Here is a 22,797-nt window from a genome sequence, read left to right as displayed (position 1 = left end):
GTTGCATTTCTTTCAAAATAATTTAAAATATATTAGATTTTCCTAAGGCAGATTTTGTCGGAATAAGGTGTCTTGATTAGATAGGTAAATGCCACTGAGGGAGAACAGTACTTTTAAGGAGCTATTTTTGTTGGGTAGTTGAAACTGACTAATGAGTCTGATGAGGTCAAGCAGCAAAGACAGATGTTGTACATAGAATATAAGCTGAAGTGCTGACAACACCAGTTCTTTACACAACGAAGACACATCTTCACCACTGTTCCATTTCAGTACTCTGGTTTTTAGATACGATTGAGAAAAACACAGTTGTACCTTAACATCTGTTTAGAAAATACAAATAAATATGATGCTAATAAATGGCCAACAACTGATAGCTCAGTAGCCATTTAACAGTCATGCATTTAGGAACACATCCTCATATAATCTGACATACAAATTTATCATCTCCTGCACATGCACACCATTGTTTAAAAAAATAATAATAAAAGAAACAGCCAATAATAGTGTTTGTTATCAGTCAGGAGCACAGCCTCTGATTTCGCCTGTTACTCAGGTAACACCTTATACCAAGTGCTCCATGGAAACTTGGTCCTGCTGATCAGAGGGAGCCTGAGGGAGGTAACTTGCCAATGTCAAAGCAGCTCTGAGCACAGCAGGAGGGGACGTTAAACCATGCCACCACTGTACTGGGAACAAGGATGAGTATGCTACACAGCTCACATCCCAGCTGAGGGCATGTAAACCTTGCCGCCACTAAGGACAGGCTCTAGCGGCCTACTTGAATCATCAAAACATCAATAACTGCACTTTGAATCAAAATGACTATAAGGAGCTCAATATTTGCTTTTCACAAGTGGACTCAAGACTTAAAGTAAGGCTCTGTCACTGCAGAAGTGGGATTTCCTCCTCTAAGATTGGCTCGCAGACGCCATGGAGAAGATGACCCATGACCAGTCCATTGGAATCTAGTCTGCTACATTCTCTTCACAATCCCAAAGAATTTCTATTTCAACCCAAGACCAGATGTTTGGCCTGTTATTCCAGCTATTCCTTTGCCGGGAAGATTTATTCTGCTACAAGAAAACAAGATGTGCAGCATTGCTTAAAAAGTCCTGTACGTGAGGAATTCTTTCATTTTCTTGGGGATTGGCAGTGCTAGGACTTGGTAGGTTGTTAGGAAACTTCGAAGGGCTTTCCGGCATAAGTGCTTCAGTGAGGACAGGACTCTAGGAGCAGTCCAGAACTGGACATGGCCATCTCTTGTCCTGGAACAAAACAGACCAACAGGGTCAGAAAGACCTTGCTTTCATTGCAACGGATGTTTCTAATTTGACCTCAAGTAGCAAAATAGACTCCAGAAGGTGAAAGGCAAATCTGACTAGGAATGACTATGAAGGCTCTGGTGCTGACGAATGAGGGTTGCTGACAGGTTTCTAACACGTTATGATGTTGTATGTGCCTGTGGCCCAGACCACTCGAGAGGCTGAGATGGGAGGATCACTTGAGCCCATGATTTTGAGGCCAGCCTTAGCAACACAACAAGACTTTATCAAATATAGAAAACCCTCAAGACAGAGACTTTTGACACCAGACACCATCTCTGTCAATAAAGACCTTTCAACAAGTTAGATCAAAAGTGGTAAGAGGGAAGAGTGTCACCTACCAAATCCAAGGAGTTAACCTGTAAGGTGATCTCGGTCATAAATCCTTTCCCATAAAAATTCTACATCATCCTAATTTGTGTTCCCTTGTAAACCTGGCCCACTGAATTGCAGATCTTTAAATACATTGTGGTTAAATATTAAAAGAGTAAATGATGTATTGTCAGAATTGAATATTTGAATTTTATATAATCTTGGATTTCTTTTCTTCCCTTAAAAACTACATGGCACATGCAGCATAAACTGCTCCCCATCTGCTCAGCTAACATACATACCCTGTGGCAATAACTCCACCATGTGGAAAAAACGTGCAGCAAAGTCCATTGGTCATGGGAGCAAATGCCACGGGAGCCTTCAGCTCCAGGGCCCAGATCCTGAGGAGCCTGGACAGGAGAGAGTGGTACAGTGACACACTAGCCAACCTGGGCCACACCAGGAGGGGCATGCTGCCACTACTTCCAAACGCCTGCTCTGAGGCCTCCTAAAGGGAGTTCTCTCGTTACCTGTCGTCTGCCACTGTCGCAAGGTACAGGCCTTCCGGAGAGAAGCACACAGATCTCAAGGAGCTCATGTGGACATCGCTGTCATCCATGGCAGGCTCAAGCTGGGTGTGGCTGCAGAAGTCAGAAACAGGACGGCATGCTGGGTATGAAGGCCAGCCTCCTGCTGCAAACACCCCTAGGCAGGAGACCAAACTGCTGTGCTCTGTGCCCTTATGGAAAATCTGGGATTCAGACTGGAAAAAAGGGCCCTTCAGAAGGCCCCAAGAGTCTTGGGGCTGAAGGGTTACTAGCACTTCCTTGTGCTAATTTCTTTATGCAAAGTAGGTCAGCTCTCACTTTAATGCCACAGTACAAACTGAAAATCTTTTTTAGGCTGAGATACATGATAATTATAGGACTACCTATTATTTGCTTCATAAAACAGAAAGACAAAAGTAAAAAGTAGACCAGGTTTGTAAGAACATGAAATTCATATTGGAAATTATGTTTTCAATCGGAGGATCTTTCTGAACTTGTTACTACAGTTATTAGTAAGTGGAATTTTGTCACTTTGAGGTTTCATAATGATGAATCCAAATTAGTACAGACGGCTTCCTAAACCCAGAGACTTGCAGACCCTGACAGCAAAGCACTGAGCCACTGCGCCTTCTCATCTAGGCTGCTCTTCCCCACCCCAGGCTCCAAGAGGGACCTGTCTAATGCCAAGTAGGTTCTCATCAGCCACCTGACAAGGAAACCATAGCAGGGAATCAGTCCTTACTGGAGTGACCTCAGCCTCTCGCCAGTGTAGGGGTCCCACATAATCACGTTGGTATCATAAGAAGCTGTGACAAGCAAGGCAGAGTCTGGGGAGAAGTCACAGGAGACAACACTGCTTTGGTGGCCTTCTAGCTTCCGGATTAGTGTGTAGGACCGCATGCTCCAGAGGAAGACCTGTGGGGATGAACAGGGGCCTGGTGAGGGGCAGGAACCAAGCACCCAGGACTTGAACAGCAATAAAAGGCACCAGAATCCCCTCTTCAGGCCCCATGGCCAGGTGAAACCATTCCGCCCTCCTCCTCCACAGCCTATCATCCAGGGGGAAACAAAGCAACGTACCTGAATTCATGAGGCACTGAGTGGGCATGGTCAGCTTGGTTGTCTTTATCTCCAGCCCTTTTTTTAAACTTTCTATCTTTCTCACTATGTTCCTGAGGCTGACTTTGAACTTGTAATCCTCCTGCCTCAGCCTCCCGAACAACTGGATTGTGCCACTATGCCCTGCCCAAAGAGTGTTCTTTAATAAGACTAAGCCAGCCAACCTGGAAGGCTGCCAGCTGAAATGGCCCCAGAGGCTTCTGAGCCCTGCTTGAAATAGGGTAGCACGTGCTGAGGAAGACTTGAGCCAAATACTACCTTGTTCCACTTAAAGCCAAAAACGGGTCAGAGGTGAACTCTGGACCACCCCACAAAGCAGTGACACCCTGATGACATTTTACACCCACACCTTTCTTAGAGAACCCATGGGAATATACCACGACTCTCTGACCTACCTTATCATTTCCACCCTAAGAATCATTAAAAGTAGCATTTTGTTTTCTCTCCTTTAAGAAAACTCTCATTTCACATAGTCTCACACCTCAAGTGGGCAACCACCTGGGTAGGATCAATAGCAGACCCTTAACCTAACTTTCTGTCAGTTACAGCAAGGGTTCAACACACATGCAAAACCTAAACAGACGCAAATTGCCAAAGGCTTGTTCTTGAGATTCTAATGCCTTTTCTTTTTTCTTTAACAGGATTAAAGGACAAAGTTCAACAATAAAAGTACCTAACCATGTCATGATCTGAATTAAAAATCCTAGATAAATTCAAACTAGATGATTCAAAGGAAATCTGGATCCAGATGTAGGTTGCAATTTTTAAATCTTAGAATCCAAAGGGAAAAGAGATCCAACAAGCACCCATTCTCTGTTTTGTAAAGGCAAACCACCCCTCAGACCTACTTCCGAACCTTCCACTTCTTGGTCCACATCAGGGTGCCGAGAGTAGTGTGAGTGTGGGGGGGTGCCAGCCCATCAGCATGCTTTCCTGCTGAGGCCAGCCAGCCGGCAGGTGGATTTTGGCTCTCACACACACAGAGTCAGTGCTTCAGACCCCTATTTCTCAATGAACTGAAGCAGTAGAGGAAATGGCACCCAGTGTTGGAGGCTTACCGACTTCTCTCCAGCTGCAGAGCACAGCATACTGCAGTCAGGGGAGATGGAGCAGCAGTAAACCCACTGGAGGTGACCTGATAACACCTGAATCTGTTTACCTGGCAAAGAAGAGAAACAAACAGTAAGCCACCCTGCAGAACAACGGAGAAGGGAGGCAGAAGTACCAGTAGTAATGGCCCAGCACCCAATACATCATCCAGTTCTCTCAAGACTGGGCCCAAAGGCTTTGCTGAGAAGGAACTACGTCCAACTTTCATTTAAACGTGTAAACAGAAAAGAAGAAAACTAAAACAGCTGCAATCTATTAATATGATATTCTAATGGCCAAGGGAATTCATGGCACCACATAAATCTAGGGAAAAGGGTGAACATAGATCTAACACCTTTTCATAGCAGAAATCCTTCTCTTCAGGTTCCCAACCACCTCAAGTGCTCTGAAGCCTCCTTCCCAACTGACAGTGCTTATCTTCAACTCTCTGTTTAACCTCCATAATGGCTTCCCTCTGGTCCTACGTTGTCTGCTGGAGAAGGGGCGAGGTGTGAAGTAATTACAGGCATAAGCTCTGGAGTCAGATGACTCGGGTTTCAATGCCACCCGGCTCCGCTGCGTACTCAGTTCAGAAGTCCAGTGACTCACGCAATCTCTCCAGGTCTTGGCTTTTGGAAAAAACCTAATGCCCAGGCATAGGGGAGTGGGTGAATTAATGGGGGTATATCTAGTCTGTTAATGTGGATGGAATTAGAGAGACAGACTTTTCTATGGGGTAATGTTTAATGAAAAAAAGCAAGATGCATAGAAATGGAAGGCGGAAATTAACAGTGGGGAAATGTAACAGTGGTCTGTTCACCTTCTGAATATAGCCCTCACTGCTCTAAGGTTTAGTCTTTAAATTTTTTTTTCCTCTTTTCTCCCCTCTCCCCCTCCCTAACAAGTTTAGGAGACAGTGTTCTCTTTTCTTCCCCTGGTTAACTGCCCTGGGACACACCACTACAGGAAGGGGATGCCAACATGCCATCAGGGGGCCTGGGATCCCTACCAAAGCATACCTGGAATGTAACCCTTGAAGAGTTTCTTTAAAACCCCTCTGTCCCTTGTGATTGAGAGTCACAGCCTTTAGGACAGAAGTCCCCTGGTGTTTTTTCTTTACTACCAAAGCAATAAACCTTCTTTTTCCTTTTTCTCAAAAACAAAACAAAAAGCAAGATGCAGAAAAAATGGGAAGCATATGATCCATTTTTGTGAAACAATGGTCTCCAACACCCATGGATGTAAGTCATGTATGCAGGATTATGTAAGTATAGAAAAAAATTACAGACAGCTATGTAAGTAGGTTCTTAACGTGGGTTACCAGATTGCAAAGGAAGAGAGGAGGACACACAAGAGGGAAGACAGGAGAAAATGGGAAGGAGAAAGCCAAGCAAAGGAAAAAATACAAGAATTTTTATAAACCCATATGTGGTCATACTTAGGAATTTATGAAGTTTTTATGCACATGCAGATATGTACAAGTTAATACTTTTAGAGTGGGTTATGGCCTCTTCAGCCGCCACATCCAAGCGCTGAGAACAGAAGGCGTTAAGGGAATCACGTCAGGAGGGCAGATCCCTGGAGCCCCACCTCAACGCCCCCTTTCTCAGGAAGCCCTAGTCGTGGCCTGCACTGCTCTCAGTCATGCTTACCTAGCCCTTCCTTCTCTCCAAGCCAGCATGGGATTCCCCAAGTCACTCTCTAGTCCCTCCCAGGACAGCAAGCTGCCGGGATAAAGCCCTGCTGTGTTGTATGTTTCAGTAGGGCAACACCACTCCAAGGGGGCTCGTGGGAGCCCGAAACCTGTTTTTTTCTTTTTTTTTTTTTTAAACATACCAAGCATAGACATGCTTTTAATATATCAATGTTCCGTCAGCCCTCTGTGCCCCCCACACTTACAGATTTAACTATCATGGATGGAAATTTTTTTTAGTTGTGTCTGTACTGAACACGGACAGATCATTTTTCCTGTCATTAGAGTGAAGCCACCATTTCCCTTACTGTATTAGGCATTCTAAGTCACCTAGACACAGTTTCAAGCATAGTGTGTTGGTTATATGAAATACTATGCTATTTCATATCAGAGACTTGAACAACCACAGTTTTGGGTATCCACAGGGGTCCTGAAACTTGTTCTTTTGATAACTGAGGGATGACTGCACTGTATTTCATTGGTTTAGGACATCTTTGGGACAAGAAGGGTAATTAGGAAGAGAATGTCTCCTTAGAGGGCAATAACAGAAAAAAGTGTTGAAAAACCATTCTACATAAAAATAGCATTGGTGAGGTTGAGAAAGGAGCAGATACATTATTTCTGGAGTCTTCAAGTTAGTTTAACCACCTCCCTACCATGTTTATTCAGGTCCCAGATGCGAAGAGTCTTGTCCCGTGATGCAGAGACCAAAATCAAACTGCCACTGGGTGTGAAGCTCAGATCTCTCACAACGTCTTGGTGGCCAGAAAGATTCAAAAGCAGAAGCCCTGAAAGGGGAGCAGAGGACTCAGTCAGCAGGAGAGGGGCACCCAGACTGCCCATCACCCTATACCCCAGGACAACTGGGGACCTGACAGGAACAGGTCATGAACATGCCTCTTGAACATGAACATGCCTGAATACCTTGTGCCAGCCAGAAAAGACCTACCTGTCTGCACCTCCCAAATCTTGATCTGTCCATCATTAAGCCCCGTGGCAAGGATCAGGCAAGAGATGTCTGGCACTTGGGGGTGGTGGCGTGCCCAGAGCTTCCTGCTGGGTGGAGAAGGCCACGGGCTGAAGGCCAAACCCCAAACAATCTGACCACAGTCCAGTGTCTTCTCTTTTGGGCTCCCTCGTCCTTTTGTATCATTTTTGCTGCTTCGGCTTTTGGCTTCGAACCCTTTAGGGATGCTGGAGAAAGCAAAGATTGGAGTCTAAAATTGTTACCAAGTCAATCAACTTGTCATCCTGGGACAGTAACACTTGATTAAAGTCCTAAAAGAAATGTTGGCTTTTAGTAAATTCCAGTGTGACTTTGTGTCATTTTGGAACTCATGTAATAGAAGCTTCACTGGCCTTGTCTTAGTCCACTGGCAACAGCCCTGCAATGGGGTGACCTGCCGTATGGGATAACTAGATCACAGATGCTCCCAGGAGCCGCACACTTGCTCAGAAAGTTCTCCTGGGTTTTGGTGTGTGGAAAGAAACATGTACTCCATTTTTCCCATGAGAGAGCATACTTATACCATAGGTCTGGAACCAGGACAGACAGAATTAGAGCCTGAACACCAGCCAACATGTCCCCTTCTATCATCTCAGAAGTCCTCAAGGAGCTGGGAAATAAACCTATCTGGCCAACAGTTTGTTTAGCAGATGTTGATTTCCACCTTCACCAGTAATAAGGCTCTTCCTTATTTCCACCTTCACCAATCAATAATAAAGTTCTTCCAGGTACTTCCTGGTGGGACATCCAGGACAAGAAGCAACCAGAAGAGTAGTCAACAAACAGAAAGAACCACAGAACTGCTCACAGGGATACCTCCGGAAGATCTCCTGGCCCGAGCCCCTCCTTTACATTCCTCTCCTTTTATATCCTCACTCTGTTCCAGGTAACTGAAGCTCACTCCCTGAGTCACTGGGCCCTGCCCACCTCTACGCCCAGCAGACAAAGTCTCAAAGTAGACAGGTCTGGGATTTGGCCTGAGAACAGTTTACTATTTGAAACACACCTTTAGTAAATCCTGCTTTTCTGGGTGACCATGACCACACTCGTGTCCAGCCACTGGGGGAGATGGAGAGAATGCCAGGCTCAGCGCAATCTGACATACTTCAACGAGGAATCCTACACTCACAGTATCTATGCCTGGACCTCTATTCCACGCTTTCCCAGAAGTTCTGAGCAAATCACACTTCTGTCAACTGTATGGTAAAATCAGAAATTTTACCAAGCTCACCTGGAAAATAAGAAGGAAGGAGCCAAGCAAATGTGGGCTAAATCAGAGGCTGGCAAACTGTGCCCGGGCCAGCGGTCTGTTTTTGTTTTAACTCTTTCAACAATCCCTTAAGTTCTCAATTTTAAAAAAATTATGGTCTATTTAACAAATAAAAATTGTATATATTTACAATGTATAATATAAACATGTATACAACGTAGAGCGATTAAATCAAGCTCATTAACATATCCTTCACTTCACAAACTTTTTTCCTCCTGAGAATACTTAAGATCTACTCTTATAGCAATTTTTCAAATATAAATTATTAAATATTGTGTCCATGTTGTACACCAGAACTCATCCCACTTAACCCAAACTCTGCAGCCTTGACCCAAATCCCCACCCCTCCCGGCCACCAGAGGGCCGCCCCCCACTCTGCTTCTAGGAGTTCGACATTTTTTAGATTCCACACATAAAGGTGCTTGGTATTTGTCCTTCTGTGCCCAGCTTACTTCATTTAGCATAATGTCCTTCACATTTATCAATGTTGTGAAAATGACTAGATTTAGTTTTGTAAATAAAAGTTTTACTGGAACCCTGCCATTGTCATTTGTGCACATATTGCTACACAGCAGAACTGAACAATCCTGACAGACTTTGTGGCCCATGAAGCCTAAAATATTTACCATTTGGGCCTTTACAGAAAATGTTTGTTGGCCCCTGGTCTAAATGGCCAAATGAGGCTGAAAATGTGTTTTTCTGGCTAAACAATCTGAATGTAACCAATGTCTTTTCAGCTGATCCTGCCCTTTCCCTATGTGGCCCTCCTTGCCTGTCCACGCTAACCAGACCTACCTGGCCATGGTGCAGGTGAGTGGCACCTTGAGAAGGACTATAAAAGCAGGCCATGGGAAGAACGTCACAGAAGAGCTTGGAAGGTATGTTTTATCTTTTATAAAATTAGAATTTCTGTATTTGAATTAATTTATTTCTGTATTTGATTTCTGTAACTACTTTATTCAAAATGTATTAAGACACATTTCCAAATTATTTCATTTTAATATTATAAATTGAATGTTTCTAGAAAGAGGGTCATGAACCACTTAACAAAAGAGAAACGTGCTGAGAACTGCTCAGTTAGGAGCCTCTGTTCTTGTGCCATCAACAGTTACAATGTCACTAGGCAAATCAACCTTTTGGGCACCTGCTGGGTGGTTTTAGCTCAATGCACTTCTAACACTAAATCTAAGGAGATAGCCTTGGATCCCACAGGTTGAGGGTCAGTCCCCAAGAACTTCCCTGTCTGCTACAGATGCTACTCCAAGTCCCAGGATGTTTTCCTTGTGCTTCTGACCCACTGGCTATAAATGAAGGTTCCTTTCCACGACCCCCTCCTCAGATTAAATTAATTGCCAACATGTGGTCTTTCACTGACCAAAACACTGTTAAGCAGGGCAGCACTGTACTCAAATTCTTGCTGTATGAGTACAGCTATTAACTTTCCCAGGCTCACAAAGTCAAGGGCAGAACTGAAATTAGAACTCAAGTCTTGGGGCTAGGGAAGCAGCTCAGTTGGTAGAGTGCTTGCCTCTCATGCACAAGGCCCTGGGTCCAATCCCCAATACCGCAAAATAAAAAGAAAGAACTCAAGTCTTGGGTGTCTTGGGTGAGTACTCAACAAATATTTAAGGATAGAGTGCATGAGAGGTAGGAGGTGGGAGCGTGGGAAGGGGCTGCTGGAGCAAAGGGAGATTCATTAACAGAACTTAGCTTAGCTTCACCTGAAAAGAAAGCTTCCCAAACCTTTTGGTTAAGATGATTATTTGGCTCAATACCTAAAGCAATTCCTAATTTTTTAATGCATTACAATCTTAAGCATATAAATGCCCCAGATCTTTCCTCTCCTGGATTGAATCCAGAGGTGCTCTACCACTGAGCTACATCCCCAGCTCTTTTATTTTTTAAGACAGGGTCTCGCTAAATTGCCTAGGCTGGCCATTAATTTTTGATCTTTCTGCTCAGCCTCCTGAGTAGCTGGGACTACAGGGACAAGCCAGTATGCCCTGCTCCAGATTCCCGCTTTTATTTTTTGTATCAGGGATTGAACCCAGGTTGCTTAACCACTGAGCTAAATCCCCAACCCTGTAATAATTTTTTTTTTTTTTTTGGAGACAGGGTCTTGCTAAATTGCCAAGGCTGGCTTTGAATTTGTGATCCTCCTGCCTCAGCCTCCTGAGTCACTGGGATTATAGACTGTACCACTGGACCTGATTCCCACTTTTAAAACAACAATTACAGGCTGGGGTTGTGGCTCAGTGGTAGAGCACTCGCCTCTCACGTGTGAGACCCTGGGTTCGATCCTCAGCACCACATAAAAATAAATAAACAAAATAAAGATATTGTGCCCATATAACTAAAATTTTTTAAAAAAAAAAATCACTTCAAGTTTCAGTAGAGAAATATGGGAAGATCTGGAAATGAAACTAATAAAAATTATCCACAATTAATATTCTAAACATTTCACTACAGATTTTAATTTATGTGCACACTCATATTTTTTTAAAAAATAAATTTGGGATAATTTGGCACATACAGTTTTATAGTCTGCTTTCTTCAACAAGCCTTATGTCATGTATTTCCTCAGGTTATTATTCTTCAAGATGTTTGATTTCCCCCCAAAAACAGGTAAGTCCTCATTTAACATATTAGTACTTTTCTCACTATATTAAATAATAAATATACAAAAGGGTTAATATTAAATGACTTTTTCCATTTCCCTTTAGTTAATACTGAAAGAATACATTTACCTTGAGTAATGTACATATTTAAATATATCTAATTTGGGGGTAAACAACAGATTTTCTATTTTATTCTTTTTTCAAAAAAAACAAAAAACTTTCAGACAATAAATTGGTATCAGACTTAAGTCTAGATACAAAGGAGAGTCCCCTGCATTTGGAGTGGGAGGTCAATTAACAATAAATATCCTCGCCATTACCAGTAAACTGACCACAGAACTGAAGATCATGATTACAAATATGATAACTTTAATGACTTTACAAATATATGGAAACGTCATAATTAACCATCCTTTATTACTAAATCTTAAGGTACCTCTGATTTTTTTTCACTATTAATTTCTTGATGAAAACCAGCACATGTAAATACGTGACCCCAGGTTCTGAGATTCCTAATAGTAAGAAGAACTTGTGTGTGTGTGGTGGTGGTGGTAGGGGATACCAGGGATTGGACCCAGGACCTGATCCCCTACCACTAAGTCACATCCCCAGCCCACCAGGAGACCATTTTTACGGTCTTGTCAAATCGCCTTCCTTCCAGAAACTGCACAAGTTTACCCCTCTGAAGGTACGGGGGGGAAAAAAAAAATCAGTCATTTTTTCCATATATTCTTTTTTGGTTTTTTCCTTAGTTATACATGGATACAATATCTTTGTTTACCCCAGCCCTCTCCTATATTCTCAACATAGAAGACTTCTGTGGCCAAACATGGGGGCTTTTCCCCACACATAAGCAAGCAATTCTGTAGCAGGCAACTTCTGGGTGGTTTTAGCTCAATGCACTTCTAACACTAAATCTAAGGAGATAGCCTTGGATCCTACAGGTTGAGGGCCCAGTCCCCAAGAACTTCCCTTTCTGCTACAGATGACTACTCCAAGTCCTAGGTTGTTTCCCCTGTGCTTCTGACCCATTGGCTATAAATGAAGGTTCCTTTCCATGACCCCCTCCTCAGATTCAATAAATCTGTTAGAGCAGCAGACAGACCTCAGGAAAATGCCTTACTTAAATTTTTAAACTGTTTATTATAAAGAATACCAGTAACAGTGGAAGAGATGCACAGAGCAATGCATATAGGAAGGAGCACAAAGACTCCACACCCTCCCCAGGGCCATCAATTTGCAAGGAACTTCCAAGTACTCACTTATCTAGCTCTGAACCCAGTCCTTTTTGGGTTTGATAGAAGCTTCATTGCATAAGCATGGTTAATTACATCATCAGCCAGTGGCAATCAACATCACCTTCAGCCCCTTTCCCTTTCCTGCAAGTTGGGGATGAAAGTCCCAATCCCTTAATCCTGCCTTGCTCTCTCTGGTGACCAGCCTCCATCCCAAAGTACCTAGGGAAAGCCAGACAACAATCAACCCAACAGCACACAAAAAGACACTTATCACTGTGGAGATCCCAAGGATTTGAAGAGTTGTGTGCCAGGAAATGGAAACTGGTAATGTCAACAAAGTATCAATAATAATCACAGTATCACACCCTTCAACCCTAGCAGTGTGTAGATTCTTCTGGCAAACTCTTGTCAGCACCTCATACTGTTAGAGAAACAAGTGTCAGACTGAATTATTACAAAACTTAAATCTAACCTGCAATTATAAAAAATGCCTAAAGCAGGCCTAGTGTGGTGGCACAGGCCTGTAATCCCAGTTGCTGGGGAGACTGAGGCAAGAGAATCGCCAGTTCAAAGCCAGCCTCAGCAATGGAGAGGCATTAAGCAACTCAGGGAGACCCTGTCTCTATTACAAAACAGGGCTGGGGATGTGGCTCAGTGGTCAAGTGCCCCTGAGTTCAATCTCCAGTAACCACCCCGCCACACACAAAAAAAGGGCAGCAATTCAGTAAGGCCCCAAGCAACTCAGTGAGACCCTGTCTCTAAATAAAATACACAAAAGGGCTGGCCATGAGGCTCAGTGGTTAAGCCCCCTGGGTTCAATTCTCAGTACAAAAAAAAAAAAAAAAAAAAAAAGCCTAAATGAGACCCCAAGAACTGGCTGAATTGATTGTACTTCAGAATTCAGAATACTTGGCCTCTAGCTCAGTGTAAGGCAAATAATTGAAACAAAAATTCCCAGAATAAATAAATGCAGACATAGAGTGGCCCCAAGACACACAAAAAGGTACAAATATATCCAACATAATGCCCTACGTAACATTTCCTGGGATCTGACTGTTCCAGATAAAGAAAAACTTTAGCATGAGAAACTTAACCAAGTCAACAAAGAAAAACATTCAATTTTAAAATGGTCTAAAGATATAAACAGATATTTCTCCAATGAAGATATACAAACGGCCAAAAAGCACGCGAGAAGGTGCTAAACACCAGTAACTACCAGGGAAATGCAAATTAAAACCACTGGCATTCAATTTCACTCTCATTAGGATGCTATGCTGAAATCAAAAAGACAACAAGTGCTGGTGAGGATGCAGAGAACTGGAATCTGAAAGCACAGTTGGCAGGATTGAAAATGGTGCCACCACTTTAGAAAACAGCCTGGCACTTCCTCAGTTAAACATTGAAAACACATGCCCACACGAAAACTGTACCCGCAACACTATTCATAATAGCCAAAAAAGAGAAAAGGAAAAAAAAATGTCCATCAATCAATGAAAAACGTATAAACAAAATTTGGTATCTCTATACCATACAATAATTATTTGGCAAATGGAGATGTATTAATACATACTACATTATGAACTATGAAACATTATGCTATGAGAAGCTGGTCAAAAAAGCCACATATTCTAAGATTCTACTAATAAGAAACATCCACAATAGGTAGATTCAGAAAGATAGTAGTTGCCAGGGACTGCAGGTGTCTCCTGCAGCAAGTATAAGATATCTTTCTAAGGTAAAGAAAAAGTTGAATATGATTATGGATGCACTAAAAGCCACCATATTGTACACTTTAAATGGGTGAATTGTATGGGGTATAAATTACGTCTCAATAAAGTTAAGAAAAAGCGTGGGGTTACAACAACCTTGACAGAACTGAATTTTCCACTCACAGGATGCTGGGGTTCTGCGAACTCCAGTGATAACTCCTGAACTGTTCAGCCTTTTTCCCTCTGCTGTTTTTGCACAGGGAGTAAGAAAAGGGAGTAAAAAGAAAGGGGAGTAAGTTGGGAAAGTGCCCTTATTCCTTTGGGTACAAGGAGTACTTACAACTGCTCCTCCAGTGGCCAAGGGATCAGCTTGACGATGCAATGTCCTTGAGACCAGGCAAACCAGGAGCCATCTGGGGAGAAAGCGACACTCCAGGTTTCACAGCTCGACTTCCAATCAAATTGGTGGGGGCGCCCGGGCTTGAGTTCTGCCAGCAGCAGCGGTTCCTCTGTGGCAGGAGACAGCATGTTTCAAAAACACTCTCACACCCTGGAGGGCCTCAAGGAAGCTGCATTCTTCAAGAATGTGGGGAACACTATGGATTCCCAGAGGGAGTTGTCATTTAAATGACCTAGGGTAATAAGTGACCACAGGCCACATTCCATCAGGGTTACTCAGTCCCATCCCTCCCAGTTGCCAGTTAACCATGACTCAAGAGTCACCTTTAGGAGGGTGAACTCACTGAATGGAGGCCTCATTTTCCTATGAATGCCTGAGCAGGAAGAAGGCAGGAGGCATCCAAGCCAGGGCTATGTTGGATGATGCAAAAATAGTCAGATATGTTAGCCATGCTAGATGGTTCCACCAGAGCAAGGCCACCAATGTGTTTCAGGTCTCCTCAATTAACCTAATCTTGGGAAAAGGTATGGGGTATGGCAGGGCTCATTCCCAGCACTCCCCCATCAGGAAAGCTAAACTCCCACAGCCCTTGCCCTGGCTTTTCTTGCTCAGATCTATTGGTTAGGCCTTCCCTAGCTCCTTTAACCCAGATCTTTCACAAGTCTTCCAATCTTCCCACCCCTAGAGAGCCTGCCAGAGCTGAAAACATTCATCACACCACTTTCCCCTGAAAATACATTCCCAGACTCCCTCCAGCCTACATAATACAAGCAGCTGAGCCCAGGCTTCTTCTACCACACCTAGGACTGCCTCCTTTCCATTACACCTCTTGCACTGCAGGCCACACAAGTCTGCTAGACATTCCCTTTCAAGTTCACACCTAGACTTACAACTGAGACATCCTCCATTATCACAATACCCTGTTTAATTCTCTTCTGCAACCAGCATTTAACCACTCTCTTCCAATACCACCAAGATGATTTCATCTTTATTTCTCCCAGGGCCTCTTGTGAGGGTAGGTACTGCACAGGTACTTCTATATGGACTGAACTGCAATTCCTAGTTCAATCCTGTAATTCTGAAAGAAGATTCTCCATGGCTGATAAGGTCTGTAAGCTAAAGGCCTTCAGAATGGATTTTCTGGCCACTAGCATCATGATACACGCTAAGAGAAAAAGTGAGTTCCATTTTGGATGAGGTCACTTCCGTATGTACATGTTCCACTTCAAGAGTTCTAGACTTTGAACTTTTATGGCTACAGATAAGATACTAACTTAAACCACCTACTTTTTAAAAAATATTTTCTTAGTTGTAGATGGACATAATACCTTTTTTATTTATTTTTTTTATGTGGTGCTGAGGATCGAACCTAGCACCCCACACATGCTAGACAAGCGCTGTACCACTAAGCCACAACCCCAGCCCCAAACAACCTATATTTTAAGCTCATCTTTTTAAGTCTTCCTACATTACCTCTCTGAAATCAGGATGTATTTTATAATAGACAACTTTTCTTAAATAGGCAGAATTTTTGTTTTTCCTTTGTAGCTCTGGGGATTGAATCCAGGGCTTTGCAAATAATAGGTAACACTCTACCACTAGCTATGTCTCCACCCTCCCCCTTTTTTGTGTGTGTGGTGCTGGGGATTGAACCCAGGGCCTTAAGCACGCAAGGCAAGCACTCTACCAACTGAGCTATATTCCTAGCCCTTAATTTTATTTTTGAGACAGGATCTCACTAAGTTTCCCAGGCTGACCTAGAGCTTGTGATCCTCCTGCTAAGTTAGCCTCCGGAGCAGCTGGGATTACAGGCCTGCACCACTCACACCCAACGCAGTAAGCAATATCCTTTTTCTCGGCGGCACATCATGGAAATACAATCCAAGGTATCTTGAAATCAGTGCAACACATGGTAAAGGAAAAAAAAACACACACACACATTTTTTCCAGTATATGTACCACAGGAAAAAAAAGGCTTTTGTTTTTATAAAATCAATGTGGCTAAAAATTCTTTCTATAAATGTGATTTTAATAAATGATATCAGGCCTCTGTAAAGAGAACATCCATTCCTGCACGTCCTATGTGTAAATCTAGGCTTTCGTATATTTGATCTGTCTAAATTGGTGTCTGTGCAGACCAAAGTTTTGTTTTGTTTTTGGTAATGGGGATTGAACCTCAGGGGGTGGGGGGAATGCTTAACCACTGAGTCACATCCCCAGCCTTTTTAAAAATTTTATTAGACAGTGCCTCACTAAATTGCTGAGACTGACTTTTGAACTCATTATCCTCCTGCCTCAGCCTCCCAAGCCACTGGGATTACAGAGCATGTGCCACTGGCCTGGCCTGAGGTAATTCTTCCTAGAAATCTGTGTGTGTGATCCCTTCCTTTGCACAATCCCATCTGTATGAATTCACTTTTGTGGATGTGATGTTCATATGGTAAGAAGTCCCCTTGTATTCTAAATCCAACACAGGTCTCTTGATGGTATTCAGGAATTTGCCACCATTTTCTTCAATGATATTATTTTTAGATATTTTCTTATGGTGACATAAACCCTAATCTACTAATGTTTTCTTCATGTAGCCCAGGAGTTCCACTGGGGGTAATTTTGTCCCCTGAGGGCTTGTCACAGTGTCTGGAGGCATTTTTAGTTGTCACCACTAAAGATGTCACATCTGTTATGTAGAAGCCAGGGATGCAGCTCAATATCCTACAGTGCATGGGACAGACACCCCCACAAAGTATTATCTGGCCCAAAATGTCAATAGTGCTGAGGTCCAGAAATACCAATGTAGTCAAATTAAATGATACTGACTAGGGGCTGGGATTGTGGCTCAGCGGGGCCCTGGCATGCACGGGACCCTGGGTTTGATCCTCAGCACCAACCACATAAAAAAATGAATGGAATAAAGGTATTGTGTTCAACTGCAACTAATAAATAAATAAATAAATGACCCTGACTGATCTGGAAGAACATTTCAGTTGAGCTGGAAGAAAATTCCTTTAATCCATCTGAGCATGTTCATATTCGGTTCACTCCCTCTCCTAAATGCTCATTATCTATCCCCGTGACTATGTTCCACACACACTATCAAATAAGTTACGGTTACATTGATTTCTTTTACCTCCCTAATCAAACCCATTAGCAAGTTCAGTCAAGTCTGTTTCCAGATTTGCCTAATCTACTTCAACCCATCTCTGTGGCTACTGTTCTAATACACCTGGCATCATCTCACCTGCCCACCAGGCCGCCTTCCATCTGCTCTCCTTGTTTTCACTCTAGCCCCACCATCCCTCCTCACTTCCCACTTCCTAGAACAAAATTCAAACTCCTGCCTGCTCTCAAAGTCCGGCATTACCTGTCCCCTCCCTCTCCTCTCCCTGCTACATCCAGGACCCTGGCCACCTACCGCCTGACTGTGCTCAGCTACCTGAGGGCCTTTGAACCAGCTACTCACTTGAGGATGCCTCTCTGTATCTGGTACCTTACCCCAATGACAACTCCTTCTGGAGTTCTCTGACCTTAGTCAACTTCACCACTTGATTGGCATGTCTCGCCCACTACCATCCTGTCCACTACACTGCAGGACCCTTTTTTATCCCCAGTGCTAGCAGAGTTCCTGGCAAACACCAGGCAGTCTATAAATATTTAGTGAATAAATATACATGGTATAGCTCTTTAAATATAAACAAAACGAAGTCCCTTAAACTACTATGATGCTTTAAGACAAACATTTCACGTGAAATCCTTCTTCAACATCAGCCTACTGAAAATGTACACACTATTTCTGTGATTTAGGAATTCAATCTCTCTTGCTATTTTGGTTCAGGAATTCAGGCACTAAAAGAAGAATGAACCCAGTGACTCCTGTTAAGGAGTCTGAGCCATTAAACTTGGCTACTGGAAAAGAAAACCATAATTAGTGCAGAACTTGAAAACAAAACAGAGCCGAGAGGACCAGCTTCATCTGGGATTGTACCTGCAGTGGCCCTTCTTGGTTTGAAACAGAGTTTTAACTGAAAAATATTGGATGTGTTTATAGTATACCACCCGGTGTTTTCACATATGGTATGCGTTACATCACATACTTTCTTTTGTAATAAAGCACTTACAAATCTCTCAGCAATTTTCAAGCATTCAATATAGAGTTCTTTATTAACTATAGTTACCATAATGTACCACAGATCATTCTGAACTTATTCCTCCTAAATTTTGTAACCTTTAACCAACATTTCCCTAATACCCACCGACACATACACACACCTTTAAGGGTCTTCCAATTAAACAGTGGATGTTTGGATAATCAGGTCAAATGGAAAGACATTTACTATGGATTCTATGGACATTTACTATGGATTCAGGACTTAGCCTTAACAGATATCAGGAAGCTCAGAGAATTTTCCTGCCTCAGGACCTTTGCATTAGCCATATCATGGGCCCAGGAAGATTTGCCTGGCTGTTCCATTATATCATAGGGAACTCCCTGTTTCTAAAGTAATCTTGTCATTTTCCTTTACCCATTTAATTTTCTGGTTAATTATCACTATACTTTGACTGCTATCATGTATTTATTGTCTATCTTTTCCCCAACCCACCTCAACTTGCCTACCTCTTCACTGCTGTTGGGCTGCTCTGCTCAACACAGTAAAGCACATGTAGTTACTGACCACTTAAAATGGGTAGCAAATCTGGAGACAGGCTGTTCAGTACAAAATACACACCATATTTTGAAGACACAGTACAAAAAGACACTGAAATAATCCAATGATTTTTATTTGATTACATAAATGAATCAAATTGTAATGATAGTATTTAGATGTAGTGGACTGGATATAATTTTTAGATTAATTTCTTAAAATTTGTTTTCTTAAAAAATGTGGCTGTTACCAGAACTTTTAAAATTACCTATATGTATGTGGCTCTTATTTTATTTTCCTTTTTTGGCAACACTGGGAATTCAACCTAGGGCCTCACATGTGCTAGGCAAGTGCTCTACCACTGAGCAACACCATCAGTCCTTTTTATTTTTTGAGACAGATTCTCATTAAGTTGTCCAGGCTGGCCTCAAACTTGCACTCCTCCTGCTACAGCCTCCTGAGTACCTGGGATTACAGAGTACATCACACTCTGCTCTGTACTTTATTTCTATTGGCCAGCAACAGCCTAGAGAATGCCTTGCACATAGTAGACACTCAATAAATGTTTGAATAAATAAATGAATTCAAACCATTGCTCTGAAGATTTCCACTATTGTCCATTGTAATCCGTTTACAATACACTTTATTCAGTTTGAAAGCAACACAAAACTCTGACCTTTCTTAAAAAACAACAACAACAACAAAAAAAAACAGTAGCTTGGCAGCTCTCAACAACTTTGCCCACACTGGCAAACACAGCTGTCAATCAGTAGGAAAAACCTCAGAACTGGAAATGGATTCCTGTTAAAAAAGGCAGGTTAGCTTCACATTGCCTTTCAGATTTAACTTAAGGAATCAATGGAAAAAACTGCTATAAAAAAGATACTCAAGACCCCGGAAAATGGGCCATTTAAAAGGAGTTCTATGGGTAACACAATCACTGAAAAGAAAGCCCTTATCTAGATGGGAACTGGAAAAAGCTGCCTCTACACCTTTTTGACTGCCTGGCTCCAGCAAACAAAGAAATGTCACTTCCTAAATTAAAAAGTAACACCACCCCAGGGAAATCCTGGTTGGCAACCAACCCACCCACAATAACGAGCCACCAGCAACCAAAATGAAGACTGAACTTCAAGGCAAGATGCTCTCTGGAACAAATTCTGAGCCTTAGGCCTGGACCCCTTCTGAGAAGTTCCCTTAAGGAAACCGCTTTTAAATCTTCAGTTAAGGACTCTCAGAATAAATCTCAAATCCATCCTAAATTTCTGTATGCAAGGAGGTTAGACCAGGTAAACCTAAGGGATGCGCCTGGAGGTTTTGGCCTTTGTACAACCACCACACCTTTTCCACTGAGTCGGGGTGTTCATCTGAACTGGATGAAAGTGCATCCAATATTCTGGCTTCCACTTTTTTTTCCTGATAGTAAGGGGTGTTAACAAGGACGGGGCGAGCACTGGACCTCATGGCTTTTCTAAACTTACATGATCCTAAGTGTCACTAGGGATCAGCATCCCCAGTCCCACCCCACCGAATTAACTCTAGTGAGGGAGCGGCTCGGCATGTAGTTCTAACAGGGCCCCAATTCGTGGGAACAGGCAGGCCAGGAAGCACCCAACCACCCACCGAGGCGGGCACTATTATTATCCGTCGTTCAGGGACAAAACCGAGACGTAGGTTGGGGGGGTTAAGTGGCTTGTCCACGAGCGCGGCCGCCCAGCGTGGAGGGCGCAGGGCCGACTCCCACCCAGGCTGCGAGCGCGTCAAGGGCCCCTGGGCAACCGCCCGCTGAGGGTCTGTCTAGGGCTCGGCGCTCCACACGGTCCCCGGGCTGGGGCTCCCAGGCCCAGCAGCCCGTCCGCCCAGGACCCGGCGACGGCAGGAGTCGGGTGGCGGCCACTGACAGCGAAAGTGAAACAAAGCTGGGCGCCGGCGCGCACCCCGCCGCCCGGCCCCGCGCGCGCCGCCCCGGCCCCGCGCCCTCGCGCGCCCGCCTGCAGCCAAGCCGCCGAGGGGTCCCCGCCCTCCCTGGGCAACGGGCCTCGGCTCCGCGCGGCGGGAGCGGGCGCGCCCGGCCCGACTCACCTCCGGCCTCCATGGAGGACGCGCGCTGTTCGCGCGGCAGGCGACGGGCGCCTCAGCCCCCCGGGCCGCTGGCCCTCATACCGCCCCCGCGCCGCCCACCCCCGCGCCGGCCCCGGCCCCGGCCCCCTCCCCGGCCCCGCCGCTGCCGCGCCCGCCGCCACCCGGAGAGGCCATCAGCTGCTTCCCGTCACATGGCGGCGGGCGCGGGCGGGGACGCGCGGGGGCGGGGCGGGCAGGGTAACAGCGGGGGGTGGGGACGCGGCGGAAGGAGACAGGGCGGGGCCAAGAGTCGCGGCGGAAGGAGATGGGGCGGGGCCGAGAGTGCGGCGGAAGGAAACGGGCGGGGGGCGGGGCCGAGCCGAGACCGCTTAAAACGAGCTGGCTGCGAGGGGTCGGCGTCGGACGGGGAGGAACGCGGGCGTGTCGCGCTCTGTGGGCGGGCGTGTCGGGCTCGCGAACACGGAGAAACCGGGCAGGGGGGGCTCACGAACTAGCTAAAACCTGCGTCGTGGGGTGGGGGTCGCAGGGAAAGGGGACGATGAGAGCTAGAGAAAGGCCGGGGGAAGCAGGGTCGGGGAGGTGGGGGGCGAGAGGCAGTTGGAGAGCGGGGTCTGGGGAATGCCGACGGGATAGTGGGGCGCGGGACCCAGGCGGAATGGCGTGGAGGACGGAAGCGGGGCGCGGGCCTGGTGGGGGAAGAGGGGCCGGAGTGGAGATAGAGTGGTCGCGGAGCAGTGGGCCGAGGGTGGTACGGGAGGCGGGTGGGGGGGTAAGAGCAGGTGCGAGGAGCTGAGCCCCCTCCCCCGAGAGTGTCACCTCGTCCGCCTTTTTTCTACCTAGCCTTAGGCACTGCCCCTTTGAGGTCAGTTGGCTCGCCTCGGAACATTAAGGAGCCCCGGGAGGAGTGAGGAAAGGAAACTGAAAAGATGGCTTTTCTAAGTTGCCCTGTCCCCAATAGTCGTTGATGGCCTTGAAGTTTCTTACTGCGTCCAGCCAGTTTTAGTCTCCAAAATGCTCTCCACTTAAGGTTGCCGGGTTCTCTTTCGCCAGGTTTCCCCCGCGGTTCCAGCGTTAACTTGGGTCAGTCTCCCTCCTTCCTATTACTCCCTGTTTTCCTTCTCGCCCGGTCTTTAAACTTATTTGCCTTTTAACCAACCCTGTTTCCCGTGTTTTTAATTCGTGTTTTAATGTTTTTGGTTATTTTACCGGTGCCTATTTTGTGAACCCAGCCCGGTTCACCCCTCTTCCTTTTGCCCTCAGGTTCAGGAGCATCACCTCTTCGCCCCATTTCTTCTCAGGCCACCCGGGTGACACCTGTGGTTGGTTCCACCCTATAGTTCGGTTTTGGATCCCCGCTCTCTTCACATCCACCTTGTTCTTTGGCTGCCTGCCCGTTTTTTGCTGCCCACTTCAGCCTTGCCAGATCCCGTTTTCCTCCTCCCCTTTTCCCTGGGCGTTTTTCACCCAACCCTGAACCTACCCTTTTATCCTCAGCCCCAGTGTTGGTCTCCTCTGCCTGGGTTCCTGTTTTCTCTATCACCTAGCCTCCTTAGATCCCAATTTTATTCTCCAGTCTCCTTTGCTCAACCCTCCCACTTTTTAAAAAAAACATGGCTCCAGTCAGTTTCCTACACTCCCCAACCTCTGCCATTTTTCTCTTCTTCGATTTTCTCTTCTCCATTCTTTGTCTCCCAAATTCCTCACTTCTCCGGAGTCTTCAGGTCCTCATGTTTTTGTTTTTGTTTTTTTTT

General features: G+C 44.8%; 1 protein-coding gene across 2 annotated transcripts; it reads right to left on the bottom strand.

The window, feature by feature from the left end:
- Positions 1-259: 259 nt before the first annotated feature.
- Positions 260-21,159, bottom strand: Wsb2 (WD repeat and SOCS box containing 2). Of its 2 annotated transcripts, XM_046446224.2 has the most exons (9): positions 21,047-21,159; positions 14,265-14,433; positions 7,033-7,277; positions 6,740-6,871; positions 4,360-4,460; positions 2,925-3,097; positions 2,165-2,275; positions 1,937-2,044; positions 260-1,265 (listed from the first exon to the last, which is right to left on the bottom strand). In XM_046446224.2, exons 1-9 carry the CDS (start codon positions 21,057-21,059, stop codon positions 1,103-1,105), a joined length of 1,215 nt encoding a protein of 404 aa, XP_046302180.1. In that variant the 5' UTR covers positions 21,060-21,159; the 3' UTR covers positions 260-1,102. The 2 variants fall into 2 exon arrangements, with proteins under 2 accessions (XP_046302180.1, XP_046302179.1); XM_046446223.2 differs by lacking the exon at positions 21,047-21,159 and having other exon boundaries at positions 14,265-14,467.
- Positions 21,160-22,797: the final 1,638 nt, after the last annotated feature.

This window comes from Marmota monax, unplaced genomic scaffold (assembly GCF_021218885.2).
Source record: "Marmota monax isolate L192 unplaced genomic scaffold, Marmota_monax_Labrador192_F-V1.1 WCK01_AAM20220418_F8-fsc00092, whole genome shotgun sequence".
In the NCBI taxonomy this organism is placed as follows: domain Eukaryota; kingdom Metazoa; phylum Chordata; class Mammalia; order Rodentia; family Sciuridae; genus Marmota; species Marmota monax.
This window is presented reverse-complemented; position numbering and strand designations above follow the sequence as displayed.